This window comes from Corvus kubaryi, unplaced genomic scaffold (genome assembly GCF_017639235.1).
Source record: "Corvus kubaryi isolate FWS band 111438036 unplaced genomic scaffold, C.kubaryi_AGA036_p1.0 72, whole genome shotgun sequence".
NCBI classification, from domain to species: domain Eukaryota; kingdom Metazoa; phylum Chordata; class Aves; order Passeriformes; family Corvidae; genus Corvus; species Corvus kubaryi.
In genome coordinates, this window is record NW_024582060.1 from 4,692,750 (window position 1) to 4,712,913 (window position 20,164).

A 20,164-nucleotide genomic window follows, 5' to 3' on the forward strand; every position below is an offset into this window, starting at 1 on the left:
TGTGTGTGGTTAGTAGTCTGCCAATAGACAGGTTTTATTTAAAATAATTTATTCTGTGCACTTGGTGAAATGTCCTTTGGCTGGTTTGCATTTAGGCTGGTCACATAAGCAAGGCCTTAAAGCAGACCCTAAATTCTATGTAGGGTCAGAACATGGTTTTGTCTTTTTTGACTGGTTACAAAGTATACCCAAACCCACACAAATCAGGTTTCAGAGTTAAATGTGAAGTCCTGCTTGCAACTGTTTGTTTGTAGCTGGCACAGGCTTATATGGTTGTCTTTATACACAAAAGATTAAATAGCCTTTAGAGACAGTTTTTGATTTGCATTTTCTTCTCTGTTTAAAAAAAAAAGGGCCAACTAAGTGTTAATTTCTTTCTTTCCAATTAATTCCCCTTCCCTTATTTAAAGTGAGCTATTTACATGTGTGTGAAGTATATTACTGTGGCTGTGTATAGAATGAGATAATTATATAGTTAGTTATGACTTAAAGACATATTTATACCATGCCAGAAAAGTGCCATCCTAATTGAAGCCATCTTTCCTAAAAAGCGGAACAAAGTTGGACCTCATCATGTTGCCTTCTTGTGCCACCTTGATTTTATTGACAGGAAATCAAACATGTTTCTTTGATCTGTCCGTGAAGAGTAAGAGGGCAAGTGGATAAAAGTGTTGTGCATATTTAATTTGGTTGGGTATTTCATTTTGCTGTAGCATCATACAGAATGCTTCAGCCTTACTCTCCACAGCAGTTGCAGCTTGCATTAAACGAGGAAATGGATACAAATAAATTTTTACTTAGGTTAAGGGCAGTCTTCAGATTCCTGGCAAAATGCCAACCTGTTGCACAGTGAGCATTATTGATATGCATTTTCTGCTCTGTGTTAGCTAGGAATGACAGTAATTAAAAGAACAAATCATTTAAGTGAAATGATTCTTCTTTCTAGAGAAGGCTGTTTCCTAATGTTGCCAAAAGTCTCTCAAATGCATTAGGAGAAGAAGGAGGGTGTACAGAGAGAATTGAGCAGCAATTTATGGATCTATTTATTTTACTTTAATGGGATAAATAGGATATCTGAGGCCACTTGTAACACTCAGATGGAAGCAGTCAGGAAGATAATAGAGAATTAGGAAGACAGAATCCATATGCTTCATCAGCTGATCAGTCAGAGCACCGTATGGCAAACAATTTAGCTTGTGGTCTGTTTCAGTTTGTTAACAAATATGTTTACATAAAGCATTTCAATGAGAGATGTGCGTGACTGTTCACCAAGGTCAGGAGTATGAAGTCAAGTGTTTCCTTGTGATTAAACTGGTCTTTTATCTTTGTTGTTCTGAGCTTAACCCCTCAAAGTTAAACTGACTTTGGGGAGAGATCTTTCGCTTCAGTACCCTGCCTTAGGTCACCAGTGTTAACAAACTTGAATATTGAAGTCATCTCTGGAGTCTAATCCATTATGGATCCCATTTAATTCAACTGTGAGCCTCTCACCACAAGAGACACACTATGCCTCTACAGAAGTCTAATGCAGAAAACAATGCAAATATGGGCACCAGGCTGTTCTTCACAAAGAGAAGCCATAACCTTTTTGAAAAAAACAACTGAGGAACTTCATTTCATCATTTTCAAACTAAAGATTTAAGTTTTGAGAAGTTGATGTGATTTCTTGTTCCTATATTTTAATAAAGCTACTCTAAAATTGCTGAAGCAAAGCCAAAAAAAGCCCTTCCCGTTGCTGGAAATTCCAAAACCAATAATTTTTCTGTCAGTACAAAATATTTTTTGTGTTTGTCTGAAGTTGTCAATGCACTGCGAATCCTTGAGCTGCCTACTTTCAGCTGCTGTTTCTTGTTTGTAAGGACACCACACTGTTCTCTGTGTAAGAGAGCTCTGTGGCTCAATCATGTGATTGTAAGTCTCATCAGCAAGTAGCTCAATGCTGTGTGCACCAATTAATAGGATTAGTTCTGAGCTAAAATGTCAAGGCTCTATATTGATGTATCTTCCAAAATCTTTGATTTTAGGTGGTAAAACAGATCTGTATGTTGATAACTTCTTTTCTATACTTCCTTTTAAAAATTCAGTTAAGACTTTTAACCTGTCTACCAGGACCAATTCAGCCTACCTATTCAGTAGTAGTAAGTGCTTCTATTGCACTTACTGAAAAAACCACTGATTTCTTACTGGAGTAGATTCAGATGAACCACTGAAGTTCAGCTTCACAAGGATATTTAACATTTAAAAAAGCCCATGTGCAACCCACAGTTGATTTTTTTTTTACTTAATATCCACATCCAAGCAAAAAACATAACTCACTGTGGAGATAGAAATCATTGTCTAGTGTGGTTGCCAGCATAAGCACCAGTGCTTCATGATCTGTGTCTGTTTTTTGGTCTCTATGGTTCTGTTGCCTTTTGTAAATGAGAAGCTGGTGCTGTTATATTTAGATGTGAATTTGAATCCAAGCTTTCCAAAAACACAGAAGTGTTTGGCCCTCATAAAATAGTGCAGACCCTGAGCCAGACAGTCAGAGTTCAGTATGGTGAGATATTAATGATGCAGAAGTACAGATTGGGTCTATCTCTAATTGGAATTGAGAAGCAGCCAGGGTGTCATAATTAGGAACATTACATGCATTTTACTTTTTTCTTTTTCTAAAGTGCAAGTCAAGCACTGCTCACAACCTAAAAGACACAAGTTGAAACTAAAACTTTTCTTAGATTAAAACTGTGTACAAGACAAATCAGCCACCAGCTACATGGAAGAAGTTAGAGGTTGCCGAGATGACTTAGAAAATCCTAGAGCCTTTAGCATCCAATGTGTAGATTACAGGCCAGAGCAGCAGTGGCTGAAAATGGCCATCTGATGCAGGCATTGACCTGTGGCGATCAGCTGGTGTATCTTGTATCTCAGCAGGCAATTTGTTTTGGTTTGGGTTTTTTTTCATTCATGACAGCAAAGGCAAAATGAGCCCACAGTATAAACGAAACTAGTGTGTCTTTAAGTTGGTCCTTGCAGGTCAAGGATGAAGTAGGTTGAAAGCAGTCCTCAGGGCTTGCCGGTCTGTCAGTTTACATCTGTGGTAAGTGAAAAAAATTATTTTAATACCACAGAAGGCATATAGAGGATAGTGTTTTATTTTTCTTGTATATGAATTACTGTTTCTCTCTGTTCTGATCTTCATTGAAGAGTCAGCATAGAAATAATCCAGGAGAGGTGGGGCATTTTCACATCTAGTGCATGCTTAGTGTGTCTTTTGCAGGTCGTGGCTTTAGATGTTAGTAGCTCTGAGACTTAGAGAAATAATAGCTCTGCAGCAGCTATGATGAAGGATTTGGGGGCTGCAAGTCCCTAGGGCTACAGTTGTTTTTCTCGCATGAGTCATAATATAAGAATCCAAAGCCAAGTGTTACAGAAAAATGATTAATTCTTTTCACAGAGGAGTTCGTTAGTGACATAAAGTCATGAGAAAGAGGAGGAGGCATCTGTAGCACTCAGTGGCTATTAACTGGTATTAGTGCGAGTGCTTAAAATCAGGAGAACTGAAATAATGCAAACCACAAGGTCTGATGGAGAAGAAAAAAAATTTAAAATTTGACCAGTTTGTTGTGAAGCTCTCGCTGGAGTTTGATGTGCAGAGGATTTATCCTTTTCAAAAGGTGGAGAATATCTCTGTCTGCGTTTGGCTTCAGGGAAAGCCCATCCTTAAAAATGGGCCACTAAATATCATTAGTGTTCGTGGTCACTGGAGAATTTCATGGGATCTTTCTGCTCTGTTGCTGCAGCATATGGAAAACATGGCCCGACATATACATCTGGCTCCTGCTGTCATTTCCAAATCCCTGTCCTAACTCCAGTAAGAACAGACTGAACATTAAAGGCTCTTTATCTACAGCTTCACTGATGATTACTTCCTGGTTTCTAATTTTTTCTTATTCTGGTTTTTAACACTCATTTTTAAAACCTTACCAAATTTTCTTTTTTTTTCAGTTTATTCTCCTGTGGCAATTCCTTTTTAGTAATTGAAAATACATTTGACACCCTGTGTAGCAACTCTTCACTCCACCCCCCCAATCTTTTATCTTCATTTAGAGGCTGCATTTATTTGCATTACGTTTTTAATGATATTTGGTAATGCTCTTCTTAATACTGTTCAGCAGTTCTTAGTGAAGGGCTGAGGTGGATGTGAATCTTTAGCTGGGGTTATTTTCATACATATTTCTGAAGTTTGCTGCTAATTGTGATGTCTCTTCTCAAGCTGCATCCCAAAAGAGCCTGAAATACTTTGAAAGGGAGAAAATATGGCAGTGTGTGACTCCTTTGGCTTTGTTCTGGTGTAACTGAGACTGTCAAGTTGAAAATGTGGGAGGATTAGTTAGTACACAGAAGGCAGAATGGTGATTATTGCTTTCAATGGATTTTTTTTTAAACTCATGCTGTATATTTGGCTGCTCTGTTTTAGTTCACTGTAGAATTAAAATAGCTTTCCATGCTAAGCAGGCAGTTGGGATGTTGGAGCTGTAAACTCAAATGGTTAAGATCACCAGGTATAAATAGATGGTTTATCCTCCACTGTGTGCACCCAGCATCCCACTCCTGCTAGGTCCCAGCTTGTGGTACTGCAGCTCAAGTTGAGGCTGAAGACAGTTGTCACTGTTTTCTTCATATGAACACAAACTATCAGCTTCAAGTTACCAATTTGTGACCATCTGATGTACAAATTGGACAACAATAATGTAAGACAATTGAGGACAGCCTCTGAAGTACAGAATTGTTTTCCTCAGTCTGTGTTATGCAAAGCAGATTTCAGCCCCATTTAGAGTTTAATTTTTCCCATCTGCTGTGCTTTAATTAAAAGCAATAATTTTTAAAGTTCCTAGTTTATTTGTAGTGGTGTCTACATTTTAAATAATCTACCCTGACCGTGACTGACTCTGTGATCTACTCTACATCATCAAGTAGTTCTTTGGGCTGGATAGTCGTGATAGTTTAATGTTTTTAGGCAGCCAAATAGCACGGAAAGTCCCTTGGAATTGGGTGACTGAGTCCCCAAGGCTCTGCTGAGAACATCAAACATCAGCGTCAGAGTTTCCACAAGGTTTGCAAGCTGTGACCAGCGGCTCTTAGCCAGGAAGTTCAGCTCGTGCTCTCTCCTCCTTCCAGGAGCTGCTTTCCCTGGATCCTCCTCATGGCGTGCCTTATGCAGAAGGTCATCCCAACTGTCTGAGCGTCTTCACTTGAGCTGGGATTTCCCAAGAAGCCCAAGGCAGAGCACATATATGGCTGGTTGCAGCTTGTCCCTTGCCATGCTGTGCCACCCAGCACACTCTCTGGGGACAACCCTCTGCCCCTTTTCCCTATGCCTTCCAGGGTTTTCCAGCTGCGCTCTACTGGGGCAGGAGGGAAGGTGGAAAATTAAGTACTGCTTTATGTCAGTACCAGTGGAGTTAGTTCATTTGAGGTCCTTTCTGTCAGATATAAATGACAGGGATTTAATTATGTTGCATTGGGTTGTGTCCAGTACTTGCATCCACACGGGTTCGGAATTTCCTGGTCTGTAGGTCTTGAATCTTAACAAATCCAATCCTCCCACTCCTTGAGATTATTTCTGCATCTATGTTTTTATTATTGCTTGGTTGCTAGTGACCACAAGGACATTTCCTTTCGGTGTGTGTAACAAATCTGGAAAAGCCTGCTAGGTAACCTGAAAGAACTGATTGCCTCCCTTGAAAGTTACAGATGGCACCAAAACTGCATAGAACTCAAATGTGTTCTCTGTTTCTTAAATGTGATCCTTTGCCCCTTGGAATGCTGTGCACAGTGCACGAGGACACATGTGCAGTGTGTGGAGGTGAGCACACTTAGGGCAGTTTGATGGTGGGTTTCTCATAACTCACAGAGGTCATGCAGGGCTGGCTTTGATTTCGTTTCTCCCAGGGACTTCACAACCAAATCTGGACCTATCAAGGCAGGGAAAGCAAAAGGCCTTCCTGCATCTTCAGTGCCTGCTGCAGATTAAGTGGTATCTGTTTACGAAGAGTTTTTAGCGTGGATAAAAGACTCCAACAGTCTTCTTGTAAATGTCTGAGCAATTTTTCTCAAACACTGAAATAATTCACCCCAGACAAATACCTGGCAGTATATGTTTCAGTCTGAGCTCTTTGGCTGACAAAGCTGTCATGAACTGAAAGATCCTGTAATGGAAGAAAGTTAGTCAGCTGTAACTATGAGCTTTGTGAGTGGTGTCACTTAAGGTAGAGATGCAGGATGTGGGGATGGCAGCTGCCTCCCCAGACAAAGTGTGCTATAGACAGTGATACATTCCACAGGTTTTATAAGAAGGGGGAAAAAGTATTTCCTTCCCAAACCAGTGTCTCTTTCTTAAAGGATGGTGGTGTTGTCATCCTGGTTTTCTAAAGAAAGTAGTCTTACATGGTCATGCTCCTCTGTGACAGTTCCAAACAAATGTGGCAGATGGGAGGAAGTTTCAGAGATGGTCACCTTCCTAGAAATTTTATGTTAGCCAATGGTGGGATACCAGAGGAAGGTCCAAATCAGTGGCTTTGCTTGGTAGTAGAAGACTGGTAGTTTAATATACTGTGAGATTACAGAGCCAGCTGCTCAACAACATGCACACCAGCCCCAGGCCTGGCTGCCTCTTGCTGACTCTGTGGCCTCAGGTCTATTGCTGAGGAAAAGGGTCATTGCAATACAGTGAGGGGACAAAAAGTATAACTCTTTAGTGAGACCCATTTCATTAGATCCTCTGCTTGCAGAGCTACTTTGAAAGACTTGCTCTGGCTGCTCTGTGATCCTTGGACTCTGGCATCTTTCTGGCATGTGCTCATGCTACAGACACACTTCATGGGGCAGTCATGACATTATCTGCTCTGCAGATCAGAGTTCAATGTAATTGTTATCAGGTAGGTCTGCTTTGCTGTAGTGGTGCCATCTCAAGCATCTTAGAGCCAGGATTAAAATGAAAATCGTTATGGCTCAAGCAAGGTTTAAGTTTCCTTCATTGTGGGCTCATCTTTTGTGCGTCAGTGTCTGGTTTATGGTTATGTGGCTCTGGGTGCTTTAAAGACTCAGTGGCAAAGTCGGTGACTACATAGATGCCTTGGAAAGGTTTTCTTTGATCAGTGTGATGAGACAACAGGAAGATGCTATTTTCAGCCCCACCAAAGAGTGTGCCTTACAGAGCCTGTGGCTGGTTCACCTCCAGAGAGCAGTGGGAATGCTGTGCTTCATTAAGCTGGAGAAAAGATTGTCATAAACATCTTGCTTGCTCACCAGAGAAGAGAAAATCTGAAATCTTCTGTTAGTACAAAGTAAGAGAGAAATAAAAATAAAAACACTCCAGTTCTAGAGCTTTAAATGGAGAAAAGTGAAATGTGAAAGAATTGCATGCACGCTTTTTTTCCTTAGTCATTCAGTGGAAGGTGGAGTAGTTAAGTCTGTGGCGCCTTTAAAATGATTCATTATTTCCATAGAAGCCAATTGATGTTTATCCTTCAAATTGCTCTGTGGACATTAAAATAATGGAGAATTATATTTGCTTTTAATTTTGTTTCCAGACAGCTTGGCCTGAACATTTATGATGTGACTTGGAAACCATATCAAATTGTGATTTATAGTTGCTCGTAATTGTGTGAAGATTGAAGATACGCTGGATGCTGCTTTTCTTTTCTTTTTCCTCCTCGCCTCCCTCATTCTTTTGCTTACAGAGTGTTCTTGAGTGTAACGTTGTGAAAGGCCAACATCTCTGCCTTCATTGCTTTTCCTTGTACAAACCACAGCAAATGAAGATTTTATTTTTTCCTAACATGAGGCTGCATGAAAGGAATTGTGGTTTGTAATTGATAATTGGTTTGGGGTTTTTTTCCTGCTTAAGTTTTGACTGATTTTGTGTAGTCACGATAATCACCCTTTTTCTAGGTTGGAGAGAGAGGTGTTTTTTAATTAAGCTGGATGAGAATCATATGCAAAACATGAATGGGAAGGGGGAAGACTTTTCTTTGTGGTAAAGCATCTGTTAAGTGTACGGATGTCAAATCTGCTCCACAGGTGAGCCAACAGGAATAGTTCATACCAAAATTTATCTATTGGGTCTTATGGCTAAAGGAATTTGTTATTCCTATTTTCCTAAATTCATTTTTCCTGCACAGTTTTATCTGCTTTTTCCTCCTACTGAGTAAAAAGCTATTCTTAAGAGTTTTGTGCATAATATAATTTAACAGAAGAAAACAAATAGGATTTTGTGAACTGTAATAGAAAAGCCCAATGAAGGTTATGCAAAATTTGAAAGCTTTTTTAGTCATGTTGCAGACTCCAAAACAGATGAGTCAAACCTAAAAATTCTAAATGATTATTAAAATTTTTCACTATACTTTTTTCTTATTGAATATAAGAGTGTTCCTTACAGTTGTTTCCTGCCCTGACAAAAATCGTCTGTGTGATACTGGGACATGCTACTTTTGCACATGCAGCAGTATGTTTTGGGTTGTTTTTTTTTTAATTTCTGTACATAAAACAAACCCTCAAAACATGCAGCAAGTGCATTTGGGCCCAGTTAGTAATTCCAGATGGCCCCGTGGCCTAAACCAGCTGTTTTTCAGCATTGTAAGGAATTAATTTTTCTTCTTACCTTAGTTAAAAATGACCCTGTTTAGTTTTGCTTTTGTTCCTGGCCTGCTTGCTTTCTCATTCTCATGCCCTAGAGCGTTTCAGTTTTAGTCACTGCATGACATTGCTGAAATCAGGGCTGGAATGAAGTCACAAAGTGAACAGCAAGCCAGTCTTATCCAAAATTCATGGGAGGGAACTGCATTCATAATTATTGGCATAGATGAGTAAATGAACACTGACCATTGTGAAATTAAATTCACCTTAGCTTAGCTCTTCGTTGCTTTGTTTTGTTTCATCAAATTAGTTGTTTGTTAGTGTTGATTGCAAACGTTGTTTATGCCACTATTCCCAGGTATCCGGCCTTGGAGCTTCAATGAGTAAAGTGGTTTGGAAAGAATCCAAATCCGTTCATGCAGAGGCTATGCACGTTAGTAGAAAACAACTTAGAAAGACTGAGCCTGGATTTTGTATGCACTTTTACCCTAAAAAAAGACTCCGTGCATATATATCTGTGTGCACGTGTATGTGCATATGTACAATACATATGCACATATGCAATTACATTAATCTAAAATTTTCACCAGTTTACTCTCTTGCTTTCACATCATCAAAGTGATGTGCACTAAATTCCAGGTTTCCTTGCCCTTTAGAGAACCACATTGTCATTTACTTTCTGAATAATGGTCTGCAAACCATACACAGTTCTCCACTGTTTTGTAGTACAGAATCTGAAAAGTAACATATTTTAAAATGTTCCTATGCATTCAATTTGTAATATTTTTTAGAAAATAATAATCTACATAGCTGTAATTTTACCTAGTCAGACTCGTCTGATCGTGCTCTAAATTCACCCTGAGATGGATGAAACATTCATATTTCATGACTCGCATAACTCACCACAGCCTGGCATTTGAGTGGGAAAAACCTCCTGGGTCTCAGAGTTAAGGCAGGGGTCACCAACACACATGACAACACAGGGAGCTGGAGGCCCTGTGGCAGAAATCCACCATTGAGAAGAGAAGGGCTCTCCCTCTCCCCACTTGGTACTAATCATGGAGAACAATGCTGGCTGCTTTGCAAAATATTAGTACTGCTGTACAGAATCTCTGCTTATAGCCTGCTGAGTCAGACTTGTTTACTTTGTAGAAGTATTAATCTCTGTCTCTGATTGGCGGTCGACAACTCCAGGCTCCAGGCTTAATAGAATTTTAAACTGTAGATGACACAGTTTTGCTGAAAATATGAGGCTTCTGTCGCATTTTGAGTGATGTATTCTGCCTCACTCCCCCTTGGTCCATTTGTCATGGCTGAGGTTAAGATAGATAATTAATTACTCCCATCCCAAGCCTTGTCCTTTAATTTAAGAATTTTCTTTAGCATCTGCCAGAATCTTCTGCATGCGCTCCTGAGATGTTAAGCAATGAAAGAGCCATTAAGTTAAATTCAGGCATTAATTTTTTTCAGTAGCATGAAATAGCACTCCAGTAGATCAAGCAGTTTCTGTTTTGTGCTATTTCATAGCATGGCAGAGAAATGGGGGAGGAGGCTGGTTTTCTGGCAGCAGGAGAGGATGGTAAGTGAGGAAGCCTATCTTCTGGTCCTGCAGCCTACCTCTGTCTTAGCAAGAAGTAGGACATGAGAAAGGGATCAGTGGAGTGAAATATCTATTTGCCAAGGGCCTGATGTCCACGTTATGCAACTGGGAAGACAGACAGAAGAGGTTTAGCTATACTTAACTAATATATCACTTTCCTCAGAAATACTTTTTTATTGCCTGTAAAGCCTTTTCTGAGAACAAAGTAGTGTCGAGTTGTGTTACTCTGTTCTTTGTGTTTTAAGGTCCATGAAGGCTGTCACTGATGAGTCATTCCTGGCTGGGGCTTTAATCACTCTTCTTCTGAATCTGACCACTTCTCCATGCTCTTTGCCTGCCACTCCAAGTAACTTATATGCTCTTTTCACAGACATAACTTCCCCATTTAGCAAACTGTGTATTTTAGCTTTTTCTAAGAAATATGTGAAAACAAATTAGTACAAAATCTGCTGCAGTGGTCTCTCTGGGAAACTGCACATACACCTACTAAGTCCCAAACAGTAGCAGCAGGATTGAGCTTATGTGTCAGAGACACAAGAAAGGGTAGATGGCCACTCTTGGAGTGCCTTGAATTAGCAATTCCATGCAGAATTCATGGTGGGTTTTAGGGCACCAGCTAGTGAGGCTGAAATGCACTGAAATTCCATATGCCTCCTGCCTTTTTAGGTGTTCTACTTCTGTGTGCATCCAAGTCTCACTGTTGTTTATTAGAGTTTAAAGATACCCAGTCCTTTGCAATTGTATTATATATCTGTCAATTCACAGACTTGACAACTTTAACGTTTAAAAAATCCACTTTTTACTCCATTTCCGTTTTGATACAGCTGCCCAATATGCAATTGCTTGGAGAAGAGTGCTGTTGCCACCATACCAGAATACTATAGTTTAGCTGCACGGGGATATTTTAAAAATCTCAGTATATGCTTGGGATTCATTTCATTCATCCAGGCATAAGCAATGAACATTAGTTGTTCTAGATATCTCCGTAGTTAGTACACAGGTATCTCTCAAGAGAGACTCCTCCCATCCTAAGCCATGTCTCCAAAATTATTTGTGCAAATAAGCTCTGGCTATTGACCATGTCTCCATCGGGAGCCTGAACAATTCATTTCAGATGGGTTAAGTCAGCTGCAGATGGTGAAAGCTGTGAAATCAGATATGATGGAATTACAAAGTCTTTGCAGACTGTTGATTGATCTATTCAGCATTGTTCTCTGTATTTAAAGAATTATTTTATGTTAATATTTTTCCACCTGTAACCGCTTTAACAGAAGCTATGAAGAGAGTTCACCACAGCTTGAGGTAGTACTCAGCAGGTTGTTCACTTCTGTTGTCTTATATGTATTATTTCTCTCTTCTTTAGTCTTCTGGTACCAGTATCACCGTGGATATCGCTGTCATGGGAGAAGCACACGGGCTCATCACAGACCTTCTGGCCGATCCTTCGCTGCCCCCCAATGTGTGCACGTCGCTGAGAACAGTGAGCAACCTGCTCAATACACAGTTAACCTTCCAGGCCATCCACAAGCCAAGGGTGAATCCCTTGGTGTCCTTCAGTGAGAACTACACCTGCTCCGACTCGGAGGAATGTCCGGAGAAAGGAGAGAAACTAGCTATTCCCAAGGTGAGTGCTGGAGCCTGGCTCTCCCTAAAGGGACATCACTGGGCTCTCAGATGTCATTGGGCTTCATCTCTTCTTCCTTCCCTTAACCAGAAGAGTGAAACCTACAGAAGTCAGTGAAGAAGTCTCTATTGATGACCTTTAGGTGCTTTGGATCAAGTCTAAACTGTTGTATACCCCACAAACTAACAAAAATATCATCACAGTCATTAGTATGACAAATACTGTGAGCTCATGGAAGTTGTCTTGAGAAGAAAAAGACAGAACCACAGATATATATACTCGCCTTGAAAAATGGCTTAATGAATGCTCAGAGATCAGACAGGAAATAACCAGTGTTAACCACCCACACTGAGTAAGTGAACACCTGGAAAGAGCACATCAGATTTGAAGTAGTTTGAGTTGTAGATTTGTTGCTAATTAGCTATCTTGCAAAGCTTACATTTCATTTCTGAAACTAAACCAAAATGCTTTTGTACTGCAGCCTCCCTTGTAAAATTAAATATAGGCAGAGTATGTGTGCACAGGCAAATGCTTTTATGTTTGTACCGTTTAAATGGCACAGCCAGTATTCATTCCAGCATTTCCAGGCATCTGAATTGCAATGCTCGTGATTCTTTCTTTATTATAGTGTAGCGTGATGATAATTACCACCCTATTTGCCTGTTTAGCAGCTGTATGTATGAAATGGATGTTCACAGGTTTTTAAGCACATTTTCCAGTTTATTTCAGTGACCATGTCTATAATGGCTGCACTCTAGGCTCTGAGGGAAAGAACACTGCTATCACATGAGTAAACGCAGGGAGCAGATAGCAGTTTGCTGTTGCATAATACCTTATGAGGAGAAGAGAAATGAAGGATGAAGAAATGAGTTAAAGCTACAGAGAACTAATCTGACTGAAGAATTCACTGACCTAAATGTATTATGGTTCATAAAACAAATAGTTTGCAGGTCTTTATTTAAGTGCCTAAAAGCAGATTTAGGATCTTCACCTTAAGCATCTGACACTGAGTATTTCGTGTAAGGAGATAATGTGTTAACATATTTATCTGCAACTTTGAGCTTCAGAACCACAGATGTCTTCCATCTCATATTTCTTGACCCTCTGGCAAAGTCGAAGCTCTCCATTGCAGATATATTTATTTTAGTTCTTAACTATAAACACTTCATGAGAACTTCACAAGAGAAACAACTGACAAAATTACAAGATCTGCAACAGCAAATCTGGATCCAAAAAAGATCCTTTATTTGCCAGCAAAAATTTGAAAAAAACATGTGAATCTTATTAATTGGAGAAATGGAAGAGTCAGATAAAAGAAAAAGGCAGGGTGGTCAAGAAAAATCTGCTGTAAACAGTGTTGCTTTCTCTAAGCTTTTTGAGGCATTGTATCCCAGAGCATGAAAGTTTTATTTCAGTGTGTAATATTCGGGTTGGGTAGATATAGTAGGGGAAAAAGTTGGACTCCCCTGCATTATTTTTCTTACAGCCTCTCTTGCCTTGAATCTCTGATTCTGAGGGTTCATGACAGTTTAAATCACGGAGTAGTTGAGGCTGAAAGTGCATCTGGAGATTGTCTAGTCCAGTCCTATCCCTCAGCTCATCGAGGAGAAAGTTTCTCTAGGCTCAGCCTAGATCAGGTTGCTCAGGAGGATGTCCAGTTGGGTTTTGAGCGTCTCCATGAATGTAGACTTCACAGCTTCTTCAAGCAACTTCTCTGTGTTCAGTCCTCCTCACAGTAAAACAGATTTTCCTACATTTTAACTAAATTTCTTGTACTTCAGTTATTGCTCCACTGCCTCTTGCCTTGTCACTGGGCACCCCTGAAAAGAGCCTTCTTCTCTACACCCTCCCTTTAGGTATTTGTATACACCGGTAAGATCTACCCTGAGCCATCTCTTCTTCAGACTGAGCAATTCCAACTCCCTCAGCCTTTCTTTTTATAACAGATGCTTCAGTCACCTTTGTGGCCCTGATAACTTGTTTAAGTACCTTTGGCCACATCAGGTGTTGAACATCTGTGGCTATGGGGCTGTGGACATGCATCTTTTTTTAAACTTGAGATAGGGAGGATGGTCCAGACTCTCCAAGCATTTCAAGCATTGGCTGTGTTTGGAATGAATAATAGCTGGGAGAATCCAGATTTAAAGTATCTCACTAGGTGTTGTCAGACAGAATTAAGCAAATGGAAATGGTTTTATTTCTGCATGTGTAGAGGTTTTGTAAGCCTGTATAAACTGTAAGGAGCTGATTTCTCCGCAGCGCTTACGGAGAAGTTTGCCTCCAGGACTGCTGAGACGAGTGTCCTCAACCTGGACCACAACAACATCAGCCACAGGATTACCCACACTGGAGCCAGCCCCAGTGAGAAGGGATCGCAGTGCCAGCATCAAACCCCATGAATCATCTTCATCCAGGTTACAAATTGCCTCCCCTCACTTTTATGTGTCTCTTTGGACAGATTTCTTTGGTTCTGTGTGATGATGTCCAACATTCAAAAATGCTGGCTGTGAACTACTGGTTTAGAATTACTTCATGTTTCTATAAATTGATTTGCCAAAGAAGCAGCATTCCCATTTTTTGTCAGATTATGCCAAAATTATTCATATTATTGGGCAGAAAAATAAATTTAAAAAAATATATTTATGCTAATGAAATGCAGAACTGCCCAATAAAATTGGAAAAAAGGCAAGATATCTGGTTAAAGTTTTATTGATATGCAGGGGTCGTTATTCCCCAGCCAAGCAAAAATTGTAACCATTAACCCAGCCATTTCTAAGAACTCACCTAATGATATGGTCCTGTCATTAAACCAGTTCATAAAGCACTACTCCATCTTCCATTCTTCTCAGGGTCTGATTCCCAAGCCGGTATCATAAAACACATAGTCCTCCCATGAAATGGAGAGAGAATTGAGTCTGCTCAGCTGCTTATAGCCAGCAGCTGACTTGTTTGGGGAATTTGCAGAGGTTTAGCCTAATTAAGGTCGTAATAAATGTTGTAATAGCTACACATCATGTCATTACAACAGGATTTCCTCCTTTCTGGATCCATGAATACATTTCTGTTCTAGTCAGAAAGGAGCAGAGCCTTCAAAGGAAGGGTGGAGAGCAGCGAGTTGTGGTACCGCCCTGTGAGAATAAAGTTCAGGTCCCCTCCCCACCACAGCAAGGGCTATCATCTTGGAGCTGGTGGATGAAGAAAGAATGTGGAGACATGCTTTGCCTTGGGGAAAGGAAGATCAGAATGAAAGCACCAAATTCAAGAAGAGAATTCAGAGCCTTGACATCGGAAGACTCACATGCTTTTCTGAAATTCAAAATTTGGTGATGGTAGTGGAGAAAAAGATAGGACCTGGGAAGGCCCAGCATCACCAGTGTTGGCTGTTGGGTGGCTTGGGTGAATGCAGCCCCAAAGAGGTGCTTTCTTCCAAGGTTGGCCTTTCTCCAGATACTTAAACCTTTCCAATGGATGAGACTCTCATATAGGGCATGGAGGTGCTCAAGGCAGCCTGCAGAGTACCCTGAAAGTCTCATGCAAGAAAAATACGTGCTTTGCCAAAGTTCCCTTTGTGAGAAGTCCCATCTGTCTCAGTAAAAGTAAATGTAAGGAAGCTGTAACCAAATGCAAATGTTCTTCACTCACAGACCTGTGGTTCCTGGGGTGCATGTGATTTATACTGTTGATCCCACTCTCACGTAGTGTGTAAGTGTCCCAAGATGGGAATCAGAGGGAGAAGGAGAGCAATTAAATATTATTGTTGGGCCTTTCCTGCGGTTGTTATATAACTCTGCATGAGGAGCCAGCTAAGCAGGCTATCAATTCTTCCTATGTTTAATGTCGCCAGTTGTATAATTATAGCTCTGTCAAGCCTCCCAGCCTACTGTTTGCACTACTTCTTTTACAGTAGGAGAAACAATGTGTATTCCAGAAAGGGGGAAAATGAATCCTATAAGTCTAGCTTTAAAAATTTTGGCAGACCAAGAGAGATCTGCTTTCAAGGAGAAGAATTTTGAACTGAAGAGAAAAAAATATATCTTGGTTATCTGCCACTTCCCCTGTACCAAATTCAAGCACTCCACTGGTCACAAAGAAAGAAACATTTTATAAGTTGAAGGATAGGAGAGAGGCTGACCCTGGAATTGCCCTGTGGCAGATTCTGTAGTTACAAAACATGCAGCTTGTTCCTCACAATGTGGGACATCACTTCTGGATTTCTGTGGTCACATATTTGCAAAAAAGCCCCCTTAACTCTCAGTTTGAGATTAGTAATCCCCCATTCTTCCAGCCCCATGTCACTGAAATGGGTAGACATTATACTGGAAAAATAATAGAGCTCCCGCATTCTTTCCCTCACCCACTTTTTATATCAAGTGATTCTCCCACAGGAAATCAAAGAATGCGGTTCAGAAATTTTTGGTTTGGTTTGGTTCATGGGGGTTATTTTACTGTGCAGTGGGCCAGTGTGTTATATTCTTCCTATCAATTAAAAAAAAAGCAAAACCATAAACCAAAACAAACAAATTTTTTTAAAAAACATCTGTATTCTTTCTTTGCCTCACTTCATCACAGATTTTAAGAATTTTGGCCCATGAAGACAACCAACAAATATTTTTGTAGGTAGTACTTACTATTCCAAAACAATGTTTGTAGAGGTAACACAGTGTCACATGCTTTTTTCTTTCAGAATCCTATTTTTTTCCCTTTCAAGTTTATTTTTTTCAAGCTCAGCTGGAGCTATGCTACTTTAAAAGTCTGTCTTCTGCCTTGAGTGTCACCTCATCACTTGGATGTGAGGCTGTGAGGAGGAATGTGGAGCCTGAGATGCCTGGCAGACCTGTCCAGAGAGCTTGATAAGAGCCAGTGTTGCATCCCTGCAAGAAGCTGACATTTGATGGGTGTCATTCAGGAAAATGAGTATAAATACAGTCTTCTTGCTGTACAGAAGATTTTGGCATCTTCTGGCATACAATTACAGCCCAAAGACTAAAAGCATAAACCCGTGCTGCTGTAGGGGACTAACATTTGTTCCCCGCTACACATGGACACATGCACCCTGATTCCTTCAGCATGTTTCTCTTGGACCAATGTCTCCAGGGTCTGTCAGTGGGATTTTTTTGGGGATGCAGCAGGAATTTCTGGCTAGGGCATGAAGGGACACACCACTAACCATGGCCATGCAGGATGCTTTCAGTCCTCCCCAGCCTCCTGAGGAGTTCCTCCAGTGCCCCAAGGGTTTTTGTGTTATCTGCTGTGGCACATTCAGCAGAGAAGACTGGGTTTCCAGTTCTGCTGAGAATTTGTGTCACTTCTGGCTCTTTTAAGGAGGCGTTAAAAGAGAACATAAATCTAACTTATTTCAAGTCAACTTTTGAGCCTCTTTGTACTGTCAAAACAATACAATGAAGGCATCTTTGTATAAATAAGGCAAATAGGCCTCAGCATTGAGGGAAGTCCAGCTTCAGGCTGTCTGCATTGTAAATATTTTTGCTGAACACAGTACTCTGAGTGCCTCACAAACACCAGTTCAGCCAACCCCTAGATGTCATTTTCCTCATCAGATTTTGTGCTATCTCAGTATCACATACTTCTTGCTGCAGCTCCTAACTTCTTAAGATCTGCCACTGAGGCTTTTTCCTGTGTTGAATGTTGTTTGTTTGTGCTCTGGTTTAGCAGCTCTGACTCCTGGAACAGCTCCATTCTGATGACAATCACAAAGAGCAGGTCCTTCTCCACCTCCTACGCCGTGTCCTCTACCAACCACCTGAATGCCAAAAGGCAGAGCCGGCAAGGTGAGTGGGCATCCTGAGCTCTGTCAGCCTTGCTTAACTGCTCCCTGTGACGAGCTGGTGCATCTGCTTTTGTTCTCTGTCCAACCTGCTGCTTTTCTTATTTTTCCATCAATATAATATAGTTATTTCTTTTATTTTAAAAAACCCAACACAGTGGCTTAAAATACTATAGCTCATAGTCACGCCCTTTGTAAATGTGTTGACTCTTTTGTTTTATAGAAGTTAGCCATGACATGATGCAGCAAATGCAATACTAAATTGTGATTTATATCTTTGTTATTCCCTTGACTATAGCAGGGCTGAGAGCAGGGTGTTTTGCATAACATTTGTGACATTAGCTGTCTGTGCATATCACTTGAGTGAGATTTCCTAAAGCACAACCTACATAAATCCATTGTGAGCTGGAAGCAGCAATTGACTTGTCTTATGCAAACATATCCAAGACAAAACCTTTGTAACTCAGAGGTCTATCTCTGTATATTCACTATTGAGAAAGTACAGGTCATTCTTACTGATTTTTAGAGGTGAGAAATATGGGGTTTTTCACTCAGCTTTTTGACCCTTTAAAAAAAGCATTACTCCTGTATTTCTTTCCTGAAAGAAATTGAGAAGGTGACTCTGGAATTGATAATGAAATGTAGAATATGACAGCCATGAAGCAGCCTTAATCCACAATAATGTGGTTCTCCTCTCTCTACAAATGCAGTATAACATGCTGTTTACCTGTGCTTCAACTCACAATTCAAACCAGCTTGCTTTTTAACCAAAGAGAAATACTGTTGAGATAATATTACTCAGAGATCCTGGCGACCGAGCTATCAGATAGAAATTGGTAGATGCCTGAGGCCTGACATTAGAAAAGTGAGAGAATCCCAACTTAGAGATGAGTTTGAATATATGGCTGCACAATTATTTTGCATTTCTAGTGCTGTCACATCACATCACCTTTTCAAACTGAAGAGAACCATACAAAAGATGGTTCTCTTGTACAAAGCTGCTTTGTTTTACCACAGTGAAGATTAAGTAGCAAAATATTATCTTAAAAGGTAATAGGCACATAGGCAAATGAATAAAATTTAACTGGAAAATAATGGAGACATAGTACCAAGGATCCAGGAATTCACTTTAGAACAAAATAAACATTTGGCTTGTGATTTTCAGGGATTATCCCAGTAAACTGAAAGGGAGAGGAGTGGGTGTATAATATCTTGTACTTGGAAAACAACACTTATCAAGCCCATCAGTCAGTTTTACATTTAGCAATTCCTGCTTTCAGAAAGTGTTAATAGTCATCTCTGTTGTCCAAATACATGAGCTCCCCCATGATGAAGAGAGATCTCCATTCCATCACAAGCAATTCCTAGGGATGCTGATGGAGAGGAGCAAAAATTTTTCATCAGTGTTTTATGTAGAAAATTGATATTACAATATTTTAGACTGTTTATAATCATGCATTTTTAGTTATGATTTGTTTTCATGTTCCAACTACATAATTTCAATTTGCACTACTTAATACAATTTAGACTTTCATGTCAGCTCCATTGGCACTATACAATTATTAGTAGTAGAAATTGTTCTAGCTAATTCTGTAAATATGTTAATCTATAAAATTTATAAAATGTCTTTAATTATGCATGAAAACATTCACATTTTAAAATACTGCTAGTTCTACCTATTTTGGCAAAAACTCAAGTGTTTTCATCTGTAATTTCACATCACATTGAAGTCACTGTCCTATATTTTCAACACTGCACATTTGAAGAAGTTCTGGAGGACCTAAGTGCATGGACATACTTAAAAAATTCTCTTTGTATTTTTATTCTTCTCTTCTCTTGATTGTTAAAAAATCCTTGCTGTAGCAAGACATTTTCTCTCACTTTTGCCAGTAAATGGTTGAATGTTGGATTACTGGAAAAAGGTTTCCTTTTTTTGGTAAATTTATTTATTTGCAGTTACCTTCCCTGGTAAATTACTCTCTTAAAAAAACCCAAAAACACACACAACAAAAAATATTTTGAGAGACTGGAGCCCTACTAGCAGTAGAAAGCCTGCTGTGATTAGAGTGAAAAGTGCTGTTTAAATTCCCAGGACTTGTTTCAAATTGTTGAAAGATGACCATATGTATTCCTTCCTCTAAGAGTTACGAGTATTACTTGGTAACATATAGCTCAAAGATAGATAATAATCCAACTCAATCCCCTGTGCAACTAACAGACTGTGAAATGTTTTTAAAAATTTTTTTTTGTTGGATGAAAAGCTGATATCTCAATGAATTCATAAATGTGAAACAGGTTTTTCTGTATTTTAAGGCAATTTTCCTGTGTCATGGCCATCTGATAACATTCTAATTGCTCTGAAGGCTGTAGTGTTCTGATCTCAAGACTAGCATTATATCCCACTTGTAAACATTGAATTAAGACACTAAATACATACCACTTTTGCTGAAGAAATACCCTTAATCAAAAGTGAGATGCTGGATATCTCCAAATTACAGCACAGTAACTATCAGAATTTTTTTTGAACTCTCGG

The 20,164-nt window shown here is 39.7% G+C and overlaps 1 protein-coding gene across 4 annotated transcripts in view; it reads left to right on the forward strand.

Annotated features, from left to right (window-relative positions):
- The window catches only part of PDE3A (phosphodiesterase 3A), a 225,523-nt gene that overhangs the window by 170,827 nt on the left and 34,532 nt on the right, over positions 1-20,164 (forward strand). For 3 of the 4 annotated variants that reach the window (XM_042050228.1, XM_042050229.1, XM_042050230.1), the window contains 3 exons: positions 11,586-11,846; positions 14,106-14,260; positions 17,517-17,635. In XM_042050228.1, coding sequence (XP_041906162.1) covers positions 11,586-11,846; positions 14,106-14,260; positions 17,517-17,635 — 535 coding nt within the window. The remainder of the gene's footprint in view (positions 1-11,585; positions 11,847-14,105; positions 14,261-17,516; positions 17,636-20,164) is intronic. The other variant, XM_042050231.1, reaches the window with a different exon arrangement.